This window comes from Perca fluviatilis, chromosome 1 (assembly GCF_010015445.1).
Source record: "Perca fluviatilis chromosome 1, GENO_Pfluv_1.0, whole genome shotgun sequence".
Classification (NCBI taxonomy): domain Eukaryota; kingdom Metazoa; phylum Chordata; class Actinopteri; order Perciformes; family Percidae; genus Perca; species Perca fluviatilis.
The window spans coordinates 17815017-17835898 of NC_053112.1; the positions used below are offsets into that span (position 1 = coordinate 17815017).

The following is a 20882-nucleotide window of genomic DNA, read 5'->3' on the forward strand; positions in this document are numbered from 1 at the left end:
GCTGTTTAGATCTGTGATCAGACTGCACTTGATTTTGTTTGGACAGAAAAGCCAGACATTAAAGAGAAAAGGAAGTGTGTGAGAGTGTCTGGGGGTACGGGCATGATTGGATTTCCTTGATTCATTTAGTTTCGCATCAGGAATTGTGCGTATTTAACCTTTTGAGAGAATTGGTGGTTGTTTTAATTCATCCTGTGCAGCAACACATGCTGACACTCACAGATAGGAAACACAGTAAGTTGAAAGGGGCCATTATAAAAAAAATGGAGATGCCATGTTTTACCAGCAGCAGGGCCTAAGGATGGCAATATCAGTTTTTCTTTAATTTCAATAATTTGTCAGGAAACTCCACAGCAACTGGCAATACTGCCATCATTTAGTCCATGACAAGGTATCTAGAAAAACACAAGCCCTATTACCATGATTTCAGGGACCGAAACATTAGTTTGATGTGTTGATTTAATATATGTTTTAAGAGCAATGTAAGGTAACTCTCTTTTCCTTTTTTTTTTTTACACAAGACACTGGGCTTCTCTTCGGTGTAACTGCAGAAATGCTAGATGTGAAAATATGAGCATAGTTCATCATGCACCTTTCTTTAGAGAATGTTAGGTGTAGCCATCGTAAGTGAAAGCAGCTGCTGTAGTGTTTGGCTGGATATCAACTGTTACTGTCCAACACCTCAACAGTAATTACTGTGGTACAGCTGTTGTTTACAGTACAACTTATTTGAAACTAAAGTGTGCTGACTGCTACGCTAACATACTTGTAATTGTATCTATTTTGTATCCCAGGTGTAAAATGATCACTTATGACTGAATAGCTAGAAAGGAAACTTGCAAAAGCAGTTTTACATTGTGTCAATGCTACCATCTAGTGGCCAATGAGTGAAATTTATCATTTCAACTCCATCTTCTCTTCAGCACCAAACAGTGTCAATTAAAACCTTTGCCTTGGTTCCTGTGCATGTGTGTGGCTTTCTTGATAAATGGTGGTGGATCTCTACATTTAATAGCAATTTAAGTTCATTCGACCTGTGATGTTGTTTAGTGTGTCGTCAAAGAAAGAGAGTAGCCCTTCCAGTCCCAACCTTACAGAGATGTTGACCATGGGTGGCATTATGAATATGTCCCTCAGAAAATTGAAAATGTAAAGCGGCTAATAACAATGTATCAAATGACAATGTGAAAAGGGATTGCTTGTAGTGATGAACCTACACAGAATTATCACCTGAAGCTGCAGCTCCTCTTCGCTTTATAGTGGTTTAAGCCTAAAACTTTAGTGTTTTGGTTCACTCGCTCCGCTTTCATAATGTCGTTTTCGGCCACAGCAGGTGACAACAGGTGATGACTTTGTATTGTTAATAAAATAATCCTAAATCATTTTATTTTCCTTTATACATACCTGACACTTTCAGGTAAACAATGCTTTAATGCTTTAATTGAACTGATGTTCAATTCTAACTTTTAACTAGGCCTTAAAGTGAGACTATGTAACTTTTGCTGAACAGCGGCCAGTGTGATCATTACCTATATATAGGTAGAAAGAGCTGCTACAGTGCTGTTACAGTCATTCCCTGGCTGCAATGCAGTGCAGAGTAAACCTGTTTGAGTCGTGACTCGCTCGGATCTTTAACCCAAGTCTTTAAATTAACTCATGAGTCACGAGTATCATTAACTTGGATCAGTTGAGTCCTACTACAATTCAATCTAAAATGATAACAGCGCCACACACAAACCTCTTGCAGCATTAGCTACTACTAGTCCTAGCCATCTTAGCTGCCAAAAGCTGTATAACTTACAATTTCGTAGACAACCACTCCACAAGTCAACTCAAGTGACTGAGTGAGCAGAAACATTGCAAGGTCGCAGAGCACTCGATGACTCACGAGTCCTCCACGACCCAGTCAGTCGCCCGAATCAGTCACGAAGTGCGTCGTGCGAATCAGCCAGCTTCATTGTCATGAGTGGGTGGATTTGTAGCAGACGAGTGAGTGAACTTCATTCGAGTCAGGGTAAAGCGAGCATTAAGTTGAGCAGACAGTCCGAAACATTGCAACCTCGCCTCGGCTCACCTATAGCTCAATACTGACTCATGTGACTCGCACAACCCGGATCAGTTTAGTGAGTGACTCAGAATAACCCGAATCCTTAAAAGGAATCGAGTTTGCCAGGCGTACTGCAGAGATGCAGAAAGTGCAGATGAGGAAGACCCAGAAATGCTGACCAATCAGAGCAGACTGAGCTTTTCAGGAGGGGGGCTTAAAGAGACAGGTGCTAAAACTGAGTGTTTCAGAGGGGGGAATACAAGTATATTCACACAGACAGTAAGAGAAAAATATTGTTTTTTGAACATTAAAGCATGTAAGTATATAGAATATATATATATATATATATATATATATATATATATAAATATGAGCTGAAAATTAGCATAATATGGGACCTTTAAGGAATAACTCATCAATCAATCATATGAACACTTTCAAAATTATAATGCAAACACCATTCATTTATTGGTATATGTTTTATAATACTTTATAGGTATCTTTCTGTTAAATACATATGTACTAAGCCTGTGTGTATCTATAGGCAGGGATTTCACATTCAGTCCAGGTTCAGTGCAGTGACGACCAAACAACTCCTCTCTTGTTCCAAACACAGAAGTAAATATTTAGCACAATAGAGGAGCTACTGCTCAACACATCACTTTATCTTTTGTAATCTTTTCACCTTATTTCTATTCATATTTCTTTTACTCCTCCCACCTCTTTTTTCTGTAGACTAATGCTTTTCCATTGACTAAGGTTGAATTTCACCGGAGGAGGGACAGAGCGGTCTTCCTGAGGTCCTCCTTCATATCAATCAATATAAACCAGCTGGGAATGCATTGTGGGTCAGCTGTAGAGTCAGGCACACGGGTCCGATAGGGTACAATCAGTGATCAGTTTAGGTCCAGATTGAGACAATGAGGTTTGGCTTAGGCTGGTTTAATCCAGTTTTGAATCCACCTAGATTCTTTAGGGGCCACTAGGACAAATAACATAAGTAACTTAGGACCAGATGCTGTTGAGCTTGCAAGGTAACAAGGCAATGCAAAATATGTCATGACTTAAATGTGGGAAGGAATACCTGAGTCAATTTGTTCTTGAACAGTGCTGAATGCTGTCTTGAACCTAACAGTAACACACTTTTGGGCTTTCTCCGGTGATTCAATTGTGCCAACAAAGCTCAAGATATTTGACTCATCAGAAAAAGAGGACTTGTTTGAAGAACTGGTCTCAGGTGCTCAGCAGAATAGAATAGTTTCGAGTCTTGGGGGTGGGATGCATTCATGCTTTTGTCGGTGAAGCAGCAGGGGTAAGGATCCTGGTGAATCTTGGTGGAAAATCAAAGTATGTGGCCTCATCCTGATCTCCTAAAGAAACAGTTCTGGCTCTGTGGTCAAAGGGTGCTCGGAGTTGTCACTGTTGATGGGGAAAAGGCATCGAAGGGACAGTGGAGGCACACCCTGTTAGTTTGGTGGTGTGTGCATGTTTGTGTCTATGCACCTTTAAGTGCGCCTGAGTGCGTGTGTGTGTTTTTCTGTGAGTTAGCTTTTAATCAAGAGTTCAGGTTATATAGCAGCTGATGTGTCTTCAGACAGACACAAATACATCCAGTCCGAGTTGTATCCGCTTCAAGTGTGCACGATGACATCAGACCAGGATCCGCAGTCCAGTTCAGGCTCATTTAAACTAGTTTTATTGTAGTCGGCATAGATTAATCCAAATAGAGTTCATTCTGTTGTCTCCCTCTGCAGACCAGAGCTGGAAAGATGCAGAAGGTCTCAGAGGAAGGGGTTGTGGCTGTGTGTCTGTGACTGAGTGCGCTGCGGTGGTCGCGGAGAAAGGGGGAGCAGGGGCTGTGGGAGGTTGGAGGGAAGGTCCAGGAGTCCAGCGGGAGGTTGTGTGAGAGAGGAGGGGAGGATGGGTGGCTGGTGGGGCAGAGGGAGGGGCAGCGACGGGCTGTAGGAGAGCATGTGTGGGGGCAGTGGGGATGTAGAGCATGGTCGCATTTGGTTGAGGGTGAGGCGAGGCTGGTCGCAGTGGAAGGGGTTGGTGGGAGACGGAGCACTCAGACCTGAGAAGACAGAATTGTATGTGTGGGAGACCTTTTAATAATATCATAATTATGTTTTTGTAAGTACAGAACATGAGCTCTGTAATAGTAGTTTGTTACCTGAGAGGAAGGGATTGCTGTGCATCTTGCTAGATGGGTTGGAGGGTATGAGAGCGTCTAAATTGACCAGCGAGGCCCCCGTAGCTCCTAGGAAGGCCTCTGGGGTTCGACACATACGTGGAGTTGGGGCGCTGAGCGGGGGTGCCAGCCGGGACAGATCAAACATCTCCGGGCTGGCCGACTCTCGTCCATTTACCAGGGGTTTTACCGGAGTGTCAGCCCCAAATGGATTTGGCTTAGAATCTGCAAATGGGTCAGTGTCTGCCATTACCCCAAACAGCTCTGCATCTGCATCAGGAACAGAAAAAATTATTATTGAGGGGATATTATGCAATATGATGCATAGATGATCAATTAAAGGAAGTTAACATGAAGTGTCTTGCGCACAATACTCCAATTTCAATAATGTAATATAAATTTCACAAAGGTGATTTGTTACTGCACTATTGTATTAGATTACATTAAAATTATACAAGTGTTCCTGTTGCTGTTACCTTACCTGGGACGTTTAATGCATTGCAGTACAATACTATGTGATGCTACATGTGAAATAATCAAACACAGTAGGCTACCTTTGTTCTTACTGTACTGTGTATGTGAAGTACATCATATATTGTGTGTACTATCAGTCTACCTGCTGTCAATGGGCTCATGCTGGAAGAAGATTTTTTTTACTTTCCAACCACTGTCAATGCAGGAGACTTATTGCTTCGGTAAGATACAAATGTAAAGTAAAATCCAAAGTACTTCTGATTGCCTTGTACTGAACTACCTGTGGGACTAGCAGGTTGAGGGGAGGACACTTGAGGGACATCCTGTTTAGGATTATCTTCTTCCTGTGCAGCAAACTGATCTGTCTCTTCCCCACCTGCTTGTCAAATTGAAAACATTACAATCTTAGGCAGAGTGCAGTGCTTACATCTTTTGACATATATTACAATGTATAGGCATTTTTGATGAGGCTGGCGTTCTTAAAAAGGCACCTCCATCTGTTGGGCTGTCCCAGTCATGATTGATAGGACTGGGGGAGAGAGGCGCTGCTTCCCAGGGGTCTATGCGTGAGTCCGCACATGGAGCCCAAGGATTGGACGCGTTGGAGGATAAGGGAGGGGCCGTCCACGGGCTACCAATCACAGGAGTGCTGGAGTGAACCGCTGTAACGAGAGATAAAAAAAAACAACAACACAAAACTCATTGTGAAGCGTTAAAAACATCCAAACTCACAGAATGGGTGTGTCTGAGCCACCCACCTACAGAGTCCCAGGGGTCAGAGGTGATGTCACCGGGGGGTTGGGCAGAGTTCCAAGGGTCTCTAGGCTGAGGTGGGGCCTCAGATGAGGGGCCAAATATGTCCACCAAGTCCAGCATAGCCGACTGCAGAGGGAGACAAAATCTTTCTTAAATCTGTGCCAAACATTCTCATGCCGGTGTTCCTGGATGGGTTTTTGAAGCAGCAATACTCTTAATAAGAGCAGGACGAAATGTATCCAACCCTGTTGAGATCTGTGGAGGAGAGAATCCAGATGCTGATACAGTTACTGTGATTGTGTGATTTAAACACAACAATTACTTTAAAACGCTATTGAGGCGTTCAGCTTGGCAGATCTGAGTTAAATGAAGTAGCTGAGACAGACTTTGTGGTGTAAATGAGGAAACTATGCTGGAATGTTTTCCTCATGCTGTGTCAGTTAAAACTGTATCACTGTTTAATTAAAACCATGTATCTTGATACATTTGAATTTTTCAGATACCCTGATGGATAGTGTTTCTATATAGGTTTAGGAAATTATCATACTTCTTAAGCTAAATGAATCATTTAAAAAATCCAAATGATTTCCTGAAAAAAGGCATTGTCCCAACTCACGAAAAGTGGATGATTTGGAGGTACATGGTTTTGACAGCGACAATCTACTTAAGTCACACTGACAGTGCTGTCTTTGTGCACTTACCTAGGAAAATGTAAGTTGTTTCCTTTGAGCATGAATATGCACAATGTTTTAGAGCCAATGTAGTGAAAACACATTTAGAACAGCAGAGCAGTTTAAGTGTCATTGTGAGTTTTATAATTATTCACTGGTCCGTTATTGTAGAGTCTGATTAATTTATTAGAAGGTCAATACCAGACATCAGATATGCTTTGTAAACATATACAGTGCCTTACGAAAGTATTCGGCCCCCTTGAACTTTTTGACCTTTTGCCACATTTCAGGCCTCAAACATAAAGATATAAACTGTAATTTTTTGTGAAGAATCAACAACAAGTGGGACACAATCATGAAGTGGAACGAAATTTATTGGATATTTCAAACCTTTTAAACAAATAAAAACTGAAATATTGGCGTGCAAAATTATTCAGCCCCTTAAGTTAATACTTTGTAGCCACCTTTGCTGCGCATTACAGCTGTAAGTCGCTTGGTATGTCTCTATCAGTTTTGCACATCGGAGACTGACATTTTTGCCCATTCCTCCCTTGCAAAACAGCTCGAGCTCAGTGAGGTTGGATGGAGCGTTTGTGAACAGCAGTTTTCAGTTCTTTCCACAGATTCTCGATTGATTCAGGTCTGGACTTTGACTTGGCCATTCTAACACCTGGATATGTTTATTTGTGAACCATTCCATTGTAGATTTTGCTTTATGTTTTGGATCATTGTCTTGTTGGAAGACAAATCTCCGTCCCAGTCTCAGGTCTTTGCAGACTCCATCAGGTTTTCTTTCCAGAATGGTCCTGTATTTGGCTCCATCCATCTTCCCATCAATTTTAACCATCTTCCCTGTCCCTGCTGAAGAAAAGCAGGCCCAAACCATGATGCTGCCACCACCATGTTTGACAGTGGGGATGGTGGGTTCAGGGTGATGAGCTGTGTTGCTTTTACGCCAAACATAACGTTTTGCATTGTTGCCAAAAAGTTCGATTTTGGTTTCATCTGACCACAGCACCTTCTTCCACATGTTTGGTGTGTCTCCCAGGTGGCTTTTGGCAAACTTTAAACGACACTTTTATGGATATCTTAAGAAATGGCTTTCTTCTTGCCACTCTTCCATAAAGGCCAGATTTGTGCAGTATACGACTGATTGTTGTCCTATGGACAGAGTCTCCCACCTCAGCTGTAGATCTCTGCAGTTCATCCAGAGTGATCATGGGCCTCTTGGCTGCATCTCTGATCAGTCTTCTCATTGTATGAGCTGAAAGTTTAGAGGGACGGCGGGTCTTCGTAGATTTGTAGTGGTCTGATACTCCTTCCATTTCAATATTATCGCTTGCACAGTGCTCCTTGGGATGTTTAAAGCTTGGGAAATCTTTTTGTCACCAACCGCTTTAAACTTCCACAACAGTATCTCGGACCAGCCTGGTGTGTTCCTTGTTCTTCATGATGCTCTCTGCTTTACACGGACCTCTGAGACTATCACAGAGCAGGTGCATTTATAAGGAGACTTGATTACACACAGGTGGATTCTATTTATCATTATTAGTCATTTAGGTCAACATTGGATCATTCAGAGATCCTCACTGAACTTCTGAGAGAGTTTGCTGCACTGAAAGTAAAGGGGCTGAATAATTTTGCAACCACTTTTTCAGTTTTTATTTGTTAAAAAGTTTGAAATAGCCAATGAATTTCGTTCCACTTCATAATTGGGACCCACTTGTTGTTGATTCTTCACAAAAAATTACAGTTTTATATCTTTATGTTTGAGGCCTGAAATGTGGCAAAAGGTCGAAACGTTCAAGGGGGCCGAATACTTTCGCAAGGCACTGTATATACTTTATGTTTTGTTTAGTATTGTGTGTATATTGGAAATGAGACTACAAGACATAATGCAGTGAAAAGAGTGCAAAGCTTGAGGGGATTCACAAACAGTTTGTAAGGCTGCATCTGGACTCCACTGTTTAGATTACCCTGCAGCAGTTGGCAGAGCAGCATCTCACAGCAGAGTAGGCAGCAGTGCAGCCTGCTGACATGTTGTTTACTGGGCACTTTTAAAATACCCTGCATATATGGTATCATTGTAACAACACTTTGACGTAAAGTGCAGTATAGACAAAATGTTGATATAACTAAAAACATTTGAAATGGCATGCAGCCTTAACTTATAAATTACAAGCCTTTCGGTGATTTAAAAGCAAACCAGAACATTCACATGAGAAAATATCTATCAAATATCGCATGATTTGTTGACTATGTTGTGTTGACATTATCACGTGATCCTAAAAAAATATAACCCAATACTACAAACTACAGTATGTGCATTATAATGAGTTAAGTGTGTATTTGGAAACGTGATAGCATAAAAATTGCTCATGTGAAAATAGTTTTCCTCAACATTGTGGTAAATGTTAGCAATTTAAAGCCCCCCTCTAGTCAAAAATGTATTTTGCTTATTGTTCCCGATGTTTGAGCTTCACTGTGCAGAATGATGCATGTGTAGAGTTCGTTTTCACATCCAGCTGACAGGGGAAAGTTTCTCTGTGCTCACCTTAAATCGGAGTTTAACATATCACGTATCAGCAAGATTTTATGACATCACTACTAGTCTGGAAGCCAATCGTGGTTTACTATGCAGCTTACGCAAGTGTGATGTGGAAACCTGAAGACTCCAGGTCTCATACACTAAGAATGGACTTCTCTTTGAGGTACGAGACATCTTGTGTCCAGCCGTTAAACTTTTGAAACTAAGAATATTTGCTCATACATAAAATTCGGGTTTCAATGAGGGAAAAGTAGTAGATGTAATTGACACAGATATTATTATTTAAAGTGGAGTATTTTTTATGTACAGTATATAGTTTTTATTTCTATTCATAGCTCTTAAACCATATCTGAAAGGGATCTTTAAGAGCTTAATCTGGCTACACCTGTTGCAAATTGTACATTAAAGCTTCAGATAAAAGGGCATAAATGAAATGTCATATTTTGATGTGTGATGATGAAAGACATGATGATGTATGACATGTATCTGACCTTGTGAATATGTCAGGAATTACATCAGTCAGAAAATCATTGGGAAGCTCACTTCACTGTTTTCCCCCCATGTCTTTATTGCCATGCTGCTTTTTCTATATGGGCACATGAAAGTACCAGTATTTCTATGATAAGCAGCATAATATGAGCAATTACAAGCCATGTGGACCTTTACATAAGACAGCTGGTGACTCTGATTGGCTTGTTGACAGGCCAATGAATAAATGAGCTGGTGTGCTACAAGATAAGAAGTATGCTTTCAGGGAAATGTCATGCTGAGCTCAAGGTTAGACAAGACAAAGTCATTGTCATTCTTTCTTCTCTCTCTCAGTTCTCTACCGTTTCTCTCTTAAACCTCTCTCATTATGCTGATCTATGTCTTTTTGTCTCGTTTCCCTCCCTATCCCACAGTAGGCACTTTAAACTCCACTTCATTTTCTATGCCTGCCAAAAAACCACCTACAAATGCACCCGCCCACCTCTCCATGCAAACACACACTCATGTAGCAAGCATGCACACACTGTACAGCGCACACACATTTTTAAAAACTCACCTCCTGCGTACCCGACTGACTCTCTCTCCTGCTCTCATCCAGAGCCTTCTGTAACAGAGACTCGTCTCCTTGGCGACAGCACTGCTCCTGCAGGGGCGGCATCGTGACATCATCAACATTATCGCCACGGCCATGAGCGTGGACGCACACACACACACACACACACACACACGGGCACATACACACCAGCGTTAGTGAAACAGCCTTTGGTTTAGCCCAGCAAAACGAATGCAGCGCTGTTGAAATATTTAGCTGACGAAGAGCAGAGGCTGGTTTAGAGCAACACGGAGAGGAAGAATGTAGAGGATGTTTTATATGTAGATGTTTAAACATTTCTTGTGTGAGAAAAGGGAGATGTATGTTTGAGATCCAGTGGGAGATACAGCCGATGTCCTGGAAAGGAGTAGGCCTAAGCTGGCTGAGGAAGGAAAAAGTTAGGAAGTAAAGTGATTGGCTGGCCACAGAAAAGCATTTTAGTTAAGCTATAAGAGCCATATCACACAGCTAAAATGGTAAGAAATGAGGTGTGTTTTTGTTTCTGTGTGTGTGTGTGTGTGTGTGTGTGTGTATCTGCTCATATTCCTTTCGGCTAAGGCTCAAAGCAATCTGTAGTTGTGTGTCTTCATCCATCTCTATGGTAACAGGGGAAGGAAGGGCTAGCTAGATGAAGGTGGGCGAATGTTCCGAACATTTGTAACATCATTTTCATTATTGGAATCATCAAGAGGCAATGAGTAGAGGTGTGACGAGATCTCTCATGAGATTAAAATGTGTTTCTAGTCAAGGTAAAACATGTCTCGCGATATCAGTACACAGGTGCAGAGCAGCAGCCTTGAAATAATGAGCATAGAAAATCCCCCAGCCCGTTCTCCAAAGTTGACTCTGAGTTTACTTTGCAGAGTGAGCGGAAGAAAAAAACTGCCTGTAAAACCCAGCTTTAGAAGGAGAGTACTGCTGCTCTCCCTCTCTCTCCCAGTCTCTCCCTCTCTCTCCCTCCCTGTCTATCTCTCTCTCTCCATCTCTCTCTTTGGCCCGGGCCACATGCATCCGCGCGCGTGCAGTTCAAACGGCTGCAGTCTCGCGCAGACAACTCTCTTTCTCTGTTAAAATGAGTCGGGAAGCGGACAGCAAAACCTAACTTTACTTTTAATGATAATAAACAAAGAGAAATGTTCTCCTTTCGTCCTGTAATGGTCATAAATTGATACTAGAGACGAGTAGCCTACTTCCTTGTTTACTGCTGCAATTAATATGAGGAGAAAAGAGCATCTGTCTTCACAAAAATCATCTTTTGTGTGTTTGATGATCATTTATTTGTGCTTTAGAACATAATCAATGTTAAACAATAGTAAAATGAGCCTTATTTCTCTGACAAATTCAAGTACAAAAAATTTGGTCTCAACTAGTGCCAGAAAACGCTTGGTTATGTTGTAACCTTGGTTCTCTGAGTGAAGAGACTCTCTCTGCACCATACATATGGAATAAGTAACGGTGTAACTTTTAGTTATACAGGAGAGAAGCCAGTTACTTGAGTTTGTGGCAAAACCATTCAGTGCTCGGTTTTCATTTTGTGACTTTGGATTGAAGGACTATTTTTCCAGACTTATTTCTTCATTGAAGTTTTCTGTAAAGTAGTTTAAAAATCTTGTCTTGATCTTGTGAACCTAATCTCGTGTCTCGTCTCGTGAGCTGGGTGTCTCGTCCCACCCCTAGCAATGAGACATGTGGCTCGAATGCAGAGTGTGTGTGTGTGTGTGTGTGTTTAGAGGAAGGGTACTGTCACACTCGAGGAGCTTAAGGCGATTACACATTATCACAATTACGTGTGCATGTGTTGTTTTACCTTCTGACTCTCCTCCCTGCTCATGGCTAAAGCCAGCTGGAGCTGCAGCTCCTCCTCGCCGCTGGTCTGAGGCCGAGCCTGCTCCAGGTCCGAGGCGGCGCGAGGCGACGATGACGAGGCTGCAGAGGGAACAAGTGAGGGAGTTTGAGGGAGGGTGCAATTGACGCGGGGGATGCATGAGCAGACGCATAGAGACGTGGAGCACAGGAAGTGCTTGGCTGATTTGAATATTTTTAGGCTTATGCTGCAGTATTGATAATCTATGTGGTGGATTGTCCAAAGTGCTGGGCTACAGCACAACATGCATTTCATCAGGGATCAGCCTTAATACAATGAAGAAGTGCATATTTTTACTGCTTCATCTATTTATTAATTGCCAACTCACAAAATAAGCTGTTTAGTGCTCCAGGTAAGTTTAGACTTTAAAGCGGCTATAAGCTGGTAGTGATACACCTACAGAGAATTATCACCAGAATCTTCAGCTCCCCTCAGCTTTACAGAGCTTTATATCAAGTTTCAGCTTATAGACCTTTTTCACAGCAGACATTTTGACTTGTCATAGTAGGAAAAGCACAGCTGAAATTGATAACCTTAACAATGGCTCAGTTCCATCAAGTGTCCCAGGAAGCTATTTCAGTGAGTCAGCATGCACAATACCAGGGTCCTAAGTGGAATGCAGCCCATCATTAATGGTTTGGAATACACCTGTGCTTTTCCTACTATGACATGTCAACATGTCTGCCGTGAAAAAGGTCTATTGTTAAGCTGTCTGGAAACTTTACTGTTTTGATTCATTTTCACTAGTGCTGGCATACTCAGCGTTAACATTTACTTTATTAGCAATTAATGTTCTTTTTGGCCTAGCAAACTTTGTAGTTTTTTTCACATGCTGTTGCAACAACTAGTAACATTAGAAAAACTACAACACCACAACGGATCTAGCTAGACCGGAAACAAAACAACAGGCACGCCGCACACACTTGTTTGGGCTTGCGAACCGGCCAAAGAGTAGTAGGCTAACGTTACATTTTGAGTGGATGTTGAGCGCGAGACGCGGAAATGGATGCCAATAAGATTCTGAATGGAAAGTTTACTTTTAAAAAGTTGCCAAATGGTTCCACTGACAAGACCAAAGTGATCTGTGTGTTTTGTCGTTGTGAACTGAGCTATCATCGCAGCACGTCCAGTCTGAAATACCACTTGATGGCCAAGCACACAGCTGATGCGAATTCTCTGCCACTTTGTCAAAGCCAGGTGACAAAAGCACAAAGCAAGCTGATCCACTTTTCCATGTTGATAAGAGCATTAAAATGAGAAAAAATTATTGGACAAAAAGAAATCAAGGGACATTTAGAATAGATAAAAATATGCGATTAATTGCGATTAATTGCGAGTTAATGTGATTAATCGCGATTAAATATTTTAATTGTTTGACAGCACTAATTTTCACCTCTTTCATAGAGTTGTTTTCAGCCGCAGCAGGCTGCTGTTTTCAACGAAAAAGCCCTAAAAACGCTAGCCTTCATCAGGTGGACAAAAACACAACTCCAAATGAATGATAATGTTGCTTTGTACAGTAACTGTGTAAGTGTGTAAATAAGCAACTGTTTGCTAACAAGTTTGCTATTTCAACTTAAAAGGTGATGATCTGTCGATGTTGTGTTCACAGCTTGTTTCCGCTGCCCCCAAGTGGCCAAAAAAATCAGTTGTTGCCCGTTTTAATACTCACAGTTGAAGGAGGACGGAGAGCCTCTGGATCGGCTGAACTCCTCCCCGTACAGCACAGCCATGCTGGGCTGGCTTGTTCGCCTGCCTGGGTGGTAAGAAGGGGGTATACCTCCGTACACACTCACACCCCCACCCCCACTGCCACCCCCACCCCCTCCACTGCCTCCCCCAGCCATTCGCTCCTTGGTCTTTAGGGCTTGACTCCTCTCCTGGCGGAGCCGCTCCTCGTCCCGGAGGAGACACACCAGTTGGCGTGCCTTTTCTCTCACGTTGGCCCCCTGATCTCTGCCGTCACGGTCCATGTACTGGAAGTCGCGTAGCGTCTGGACACCACACGGACAAAAATACATTTTCATGATGTTTTAAAGATGAACAGCTTTTTGTAGTACAATTCAAGTTATGGTTAAGAAGATGCTGGAAAACTTCAATAATCTCATCCTCAGGAATGTGACGATTCCAGTTTAGTCAGAAATTGCAAAAAAACATTAAACACACAATCCACATAAACAATAAAGAAGCTCTGTTCCTGAGGCGTTCAGATTGCTGAGGTTCTCCTGTTGTTGCAGTCCAGTACCTGAATAGTGAATGCATTTTCACGGCACTGTTGGGCCACTCTCTCTGATCCTGTCTTCAGCAGGTAATCCAACAGAGTCAGGGCCTGGAATCAAATGCTGATTATCACACTGCTACTCCAAAATTAATCTATTCTACACACTGTAGAAAAAATACATAACTATTATTAAATGCATCTACTGTATAGGGATATGTGCAATGAGATGGATAGAGGAAATAATAGTATAACAAGACTAAGACACTACAGCCATGCTAGCAGCTCTGTGAGGGCTTACTTCAGCTAAATGCTAATGTCAGCATGCTAACATGCTTACAATGGAAATGCTAGGATGACAATGTTTAGCAGGTATAATGTTTACCATGTTCAATGTGTTGGTTTAGCATGTTAGCATTCTAACAATTGCTAATTAGCACTTAAAACAAAGTACAGCTGAGGTTGATAGGGACGTCATTCAGAACTGAGATAAGATAAGATAGACTTTATTGTCCTGAAGGGAATTTGTCTTGGACACATACACATACAGCATCTGCTGTTCAGGATATACAACATAACATAGTCAACCTTACATAGTCAACCTTGCATCTAAAAAGTGATTTGTTATATTCTGAAAACGCTGCTTTTTAAAAACCAACATGGATAAAACAAAGATCCTCATCTCTCGTCATGAATTTGACATGCAATAATTTACTGCCACTATATTTCAAAATGATGTTTGTTCATGAAACTAAATAGTCAACTTCTTGGTTGTTAGAAAAATTCTAATAATCCTAACAATGGTGGCCCAAGAGGAAAAGTCAGAGGATCACAAAAATTAGCAAGATACATCTTCTGAGCACCATGGATATCGGTACCAAATTGTGTGCCAACCCATAGAGTATAAGATATTTGACAGTGTGAAAACTTTAACATGCTGGTGGCGCTAGAGGAAAGGTCAGAGGATCAGCACATTGATTAGAATATATCCTCTAAAGACCTTGAACATCTGCTGTAGCCTAAATTTCAAGGCAATCCATCTAATAGTTGTCAAAACTTAGCACAAAAAATAAGGAAATTTGTGTTTGGTAGTTATTTCTCTGTGTTAATGCTTTTTGGCAATAAATCTTATACCGTTGGAAAGCCTGTTTAGTTCCCTTTCAAATGGTGCCTGATTTGTAAGGACCATGCATTTGTGGGATGAGCAGCAGCGCTTTGCTGTTGCTACTGACACTTGTCTTTTGAGCACCCAAGGGGTTGCTATATTGGTGACGTGAGTGTGGAGAAGATGCGGAGAACGCTATGGTGATTGCTGCACCGATAGAGTAACACCTTTTGGTGGAGGCAGTGTGATGGTGCGGGGCGGCATCTCCCTCACCAAACGAGTCAATGGCAGAATAAACTGTTTGGCACTGGCAGATAAGATTTGGCAAATTTTTCATGGGCGCAACCTACATACTCAGCGCTGCTGCTCATTCCACAAATGCATGTTCCTTACAAATGGGGGAACTAAACAGGCTTTCCAACGGTATACGATTTATTGCCAAAAAGCATTGTTACCACAGAGAAATAATCTACCAAACACAAATTTCCTTACTTTTTTTGTGTTAAGTTTATATTTCTCTCTGAACCACAAATGTAGGAAGAAAGTTAAAAACAAATATTAAAGAAGGAAAAGGTGGAGGGAGGAAAGTCATGGTGAGCAGTCAGAGGGAAGCTAAAGAAACAGTAAAGCTAAAGTAAGCCAGCAGAAAGGAAGAGAGACACAAACAGAGAGCTGAGCTGATTAAACTGAGCAGTCTGACAGAAATCTTTCATGAGTTCACCTTGTAGACGTGCCTCCAGTTCTTGCCGCTGTCATTGAGGCGTTTCCACACCATGCCCATGACCTCAGCAAACGCCACCACATTGAATGTCAAGTCAGCGATCTCTGACATGAGAGACGAAGATGGGCCCCAGGGGTCGTTCGAGGTGGCCTCGCGAACCTACCCGCCACCATCAGAGGAACAATGATGTACATTTCTTCTCATATTTGCACGCATATAATGTTCTTTCTCATCCAAAGCAACAACAATATAATAAGAAGATTACAAAGTGTCAAAGCATATTTATAACAAAGAAAAAAATAACAGGCAGTAGAGAGTTTTGTTCTGACATGACAAGAACAGTGTTAATTTAAAGGAGTTTACCCTTCCTCAAAGTCTGACACATGAAAGCTACTGCACAATGCCACTTGAGGAGAACGCAGCTCATTTATAATACCTTGATCTCCGCTTCTGAATAGTTGTGCACAATATTCTTCACCTGCCGACGCAGGGCTGAGGTTGTCATGGTGACGGGTGATGGAGGATGTGGAGGGATAGAAAGTGGGGGAGAAAAACCACTCAACAAGTGAAGAGAAGGGGTGAAAGGGGGAACGTGGACTGGAGGAGGAGAGGAGAGGTATATGGCATTGAAGGCTCCTCTTCTCTGTCAGGAGTTATAGGACGCCCCTGTAAGAAACAGACACAATAAATGCCTAAAAATAAAATCTAGTACGTTATGTCATTCTCACCCTTGTAGGGTTGATCTAATGAGCAAATCCCCACCCCGTTAATGAGACATTCTGAACCTACAGTTCAATGCTATGGGATGTAAAAAGTTAGTATAATGTTGCCATGGATTCATGGAGTAATGCTGTTGGCTACAGCTTAAGCCCTGTTTTTTTACTCTATATTGACACATTTACATTTTGGCAAACTGGCACCATTAAAAGTCTAACAATTTATCTATTGGCAGTTCTTGTTTGTAAAGACAACGATCACCAGATTATTTGATAATAAAGAAAACCTGGAGCCATTAGGGACATCTGTTTTTCTGTGACTCATAATGACACTGCTAATATGCTGATTTTTAGCAGGTATACTATGACAGTTTTGCAGGTATTGGTTATAAACCAAAGACCTGATGCTACCACAGCTGATAGATGCTACATTATTAAATTTCAAAGACATTGCCATCTGCAGGGCCGTCTCAATAGCATGGCGAAAAACATCACGTCAAGTTAAAGTCTGCACTTTATTTATTTCTTTGCTATTCATGTCAATGTGAAAACACTGAGCAAATAGAGCAATGACTGATGACTGAATGAGCGGCTCACAATTGGTGCCCGCTCAGGAAGTAGGTCATAAAAAAGCTCTGGCACTCAGGTGTCTGATGAAGCTTCTTGGCGGCTTAATTTATTTAGGCCAACACACACATGCAGCTGTCTGTGTGCGCACGCACGCACGCACACACACACACACACACACACACACACCTCAATTTTCTCTTCCAAATTCATATTTCAGAGAGGACACAAGGGAATCGATCATTAAGGGTTCCTGTGATACTTTTCCCTCTGCCTGCGACTAAGCCTTCACTGACAGAACACACTTTACTCACTAAACCAAAAGCTGAACCAGGGTGACCTCATCAGTCATCAGCTCACTAAACAAAGTTACATTTTGAATCACAAAGTAAAGCTGATGTGTTCCATTTCTTAGATTTTTTTCTTGCAGTGCTTCAGGGAAACAACTGCAGCTAACAAAATTACCAAGGAGATTTTTTTAAACGGACATACTATTAGTCACTTGTTTCTGTGTTGCTGATCATTTCCTACAGTATGTACGAATTACTGTATGAATTATAATTATTTTTTCAATTAGGCATACGAATAAAAACATACACTTAAATCAGCACTGGTCTGGTTATAATTTCTACCAGACAATGAAACATCTCTACATGGGTTGAGTACTGATGACATAGTACTAGTAGTAGACAGTTTTTTTTATACAAATCAATATTTCATACCAGATTCACTGTGTTTCGTGTTAAACGTGTGAAACGCTAATGTACAACACCTGTCCACAGGAGGCTTTTTGTCAGCCCAGTAAGCCCGTTCAGTAACTTGACCATGCATTTGGCTCACGACAACTTACAATAATTATTATATTAATTATTGACTTTTTAAAAGACCTATTATTTTGCATTATTTTTTAATTGATTTCATTAAGGCCACTGTCCACTGCTGCCCCACAACAGTTCGCAAAGACTGTCACAATGAAACAAGTCATAGGATGCCTCATCCTGCTGAAAAGCAAACATCAGCAGAAGCACAGAGGAACTGAGATGCACACAGCAGGGACACGGAGACAGAAATGTCTGAGGACGAGCCTGAGAGTGTTTGTACATGTGCAAGAGAGATAGAGATAGAGAGAAAGAGAGAAAGAGAGAGAGAGAGAGAATGAAGGGCATAAAGAAGAAAGTGAAGCTCAGCAACTTCAACCAGTATCACTTTTCTGCAAAATCATCTTTAGCTTTGTGTTCTGACACACACACACACACACACACACACACACACACACACACACACACACACACACACACACACACACACACACACACACACACACACACACACGTGCACAAAGGTAATCAAAGGCTAGTGTGGTCTACTGCATGAGGTGTTTGAAACTATTGCTCTTTTCATTCCTTTGTCTGACCCTCACACCACAACAGATTCAAATCATCTATCTCAGTAAAAGCAATCCCACACTATGTCTACTAGGGGTGCGGAAAAAATCTGAAAATTGTATGTATCGTGATTCTCTTGCAACTATTTTTAAAATTGATTCTTTTCCCTAGAATCAATATTTTCTATTTATTTATTTTTTACCAATGATTCACCTAAATATTTTGGAGTTGATACACTACCGCCGACGGCGACTACATCATATCCGTTTCCGTTATCCGTTTAAATGTCAGACTGACTGACTGACGTGATATGCATTCTTCTTAGAAGAAAATTAGTTTTTAGAAATGTCTCATGATATATTGTTTCTAGAAGTGTATTATTCAACTTTTGTTTTTGTTAAAGAAGGAAAAGAAAATCGCAATACTAAATACTTTGGAATCACAATACTTCTAGAATCACAATAAATGAAAATCGCAATACAAATCAAATTGACAATTCAATACTTTTTAGGCACCGACCGAATTGCCTCTAAAGTATCGAGTATCGAAAAATGCCTCGTCATTCAATACAAAATTTCAATACCTTAGGAGTAAATCTCATGAGTGTCAGTGAGCCTATAATTAGGCAGCATACTTTTACCAACATCTAATTATGTTTGTGATTGGCTGTCTAACGTTACATGTCGTAGAGGCACGCAGGAAAAACTAAGTTGTGCACAAAGATGGGGATCACGTAGGGCTGAAAATTAAAATAAAAGAGATTTATACTATATTGTGTAATGTTGTAATTCATTTTCATTTTATAAAATTGGTATTGGAAAAAAGGTTAGGAACCGGTATCGAGGTCACAGTATTGGTATCAGTATCAAATATTTTTGAGCGATACCCAGCCCCATATATTACAAAAGTTTACTTATAGAATTTAGTGTAGAAGAACTGGCAACAGAATGTCCACGCCACATGCCATCAGGATCCACACTACAAATTATAAATCATATTTACATATTTATAATTTTAATAAGAATATTTGAGATGCCAATAAGTTACTTAGGAAAGGTTAAGATATTATGATAAATTATCGGCGTTCAAAGATGAATGTGCACAGTTCCACAAACACCAACATGTGTTCTTTAACCAGAAGTACAGGAGTAAAATCCATCCTGAAATATGAAATATTGTACAGCTCCATTGTGTATTTCATAAAGTCTCATGCAACACAGAGACAGACAGTGGAGCTGCTCTGTGAGTAATGCAACGAATGAATGGTACAACCCATGGTGGTTGTACTGGAATATTTTCTGATTCACAGCTATGAGCTGCTCTATTCAAATGACTCATCTGGGTGTACTAACTTTAAAACATTCACTCTGAGCCACAGTCACTACGTCAAGATGGACCACCTCCAGGAAGAGTCACTTGATTAAATTATTAACTGAAGCGTGATGCTCAACTCCAGGGACAGTTGTCTCTAGGCCCAATTGAATAATGCAAATGATATGCTTTCGCTTCAAATACTACATATACTACTACAACAATACATACAAGTGATTAAGTTTTTTTAACTGATATGGTCTGTCTGATGCGCCAAAATGCTCAAACTCAGAGAACCTACGTCATCCCGTCGTCCACATTTATAGATGCGCATGCGTGCTGTGACAGCAGGTGAACTGTGTATTTCAGGTGGCGATGGAGAGGAGGATGGCGCTCATGCTGGGTCTGCATAATGCATTACCCAACCGCCCCACCGACACCCCCATACATTCACACACACACGCATACACACACACACACACTCTTGCGGTGGATTCCCTGTGCAGGCTGCCATGTGTAGCACAGATTCCTGTGCAAGGCCAATTGCCACTGGAGTTGTCTGTTACATGTAGGTCGGCAGCTCAATAGGCTACACTGTATATACTACATACTCACTTAAAATGAGAATTATTTGCACAAAAAAAAGCCAAAAGACCCCCCAACCCCGCCCCCATCCTCCAACGGTCATTTCTACATGTCGCTTACCTTGCCCATTACTCATCTCTCGCCTTGTCCACTGAGCATCCTCGCCTCTCCGCTATCTCCTCTCTCCAAGTCCCGATAATATGCTATGCCCACCGCTGGGATCGGCTAAGCAGCAGTGCAACCACAATGATCTCCCTCCGCTCCTAGAGAGGAGCCGAACAGTGAGTGTTCCCTTGAATGGGAATGTTGTCTAAACGCGTCTAAACCCAGGCCTAACCTGGATGATGCGAGTCGCTCGGGGCCGGCAGTCAGTGGTGAAATCCGCATAGGACAAGGATAAGCCAGAGCACACGGCTCACTCACTCCCTCTCTGCTCTCTCACTCAGGCAGCCCCACACACGCATACAGCACCGGCAGGCCACGCACGCACAGCATACACAATCACAGCGGCGAGAGAAAGAGAGGCAGGGACGGGGGCGCGCCGTTTGCAGAGTCAGCGGTACTGTTAACCTACTATCATCCGCTTATGTGAGTGTTAATAAGTGAATGAGACAGAATGAATATTACTCCACATCTGCTGTG

At 41.6% G+C, this 20882-nt stretch overlaps 1 protein-coding gene across 2 annotated transcripts; it reads right to left on the minus strand.

The window, feature by feature from the left end:
- Window positions 1-2490: 2490 nt before the first annotated feature.
- Window positions 2491-20692, minus strand: epn3b (epsin 3b). 2 transcript variants are annotated; one of them, XM_039817081.1, is made up of 12 exons: window positions 20361-20692; window positions 16113-16342; window positions 15677-15835; window positions 13878-13961; window positions 13305-13626; window positions 11576-11694; window positions 9733-9819; window positions 5471-5594; window positions 5204-5374; window positions 4993-5088; window positions 4221-4508; window positions 2491-4121 (listed from the first exon to the last, which is right to left on the minus strand). In XM_039817081.1, the coding sequence occupies exons 2-12, from the start codon at window positions 16179-16181 to the stop codon at window positions 3829-3831; spliced, it is 1812 nt and encodes a 603-aa protein (XP_039673015.1). In that variant the 5' UTR covers window positions 16182-16342; window positions 20361-20692; the 3' UTR covers window positions 2491-3828. The 2 variants fall into 2 exon arrangements, with proteins under 2 accessions (XP_039673015.1, XP_039673008.1); XM_039817074.1 differs by having other exon boundaries at window positions 4993-5091.
- Between the last annotated feature and the right edge of the window lie 190 nt (window positions 20693-20882).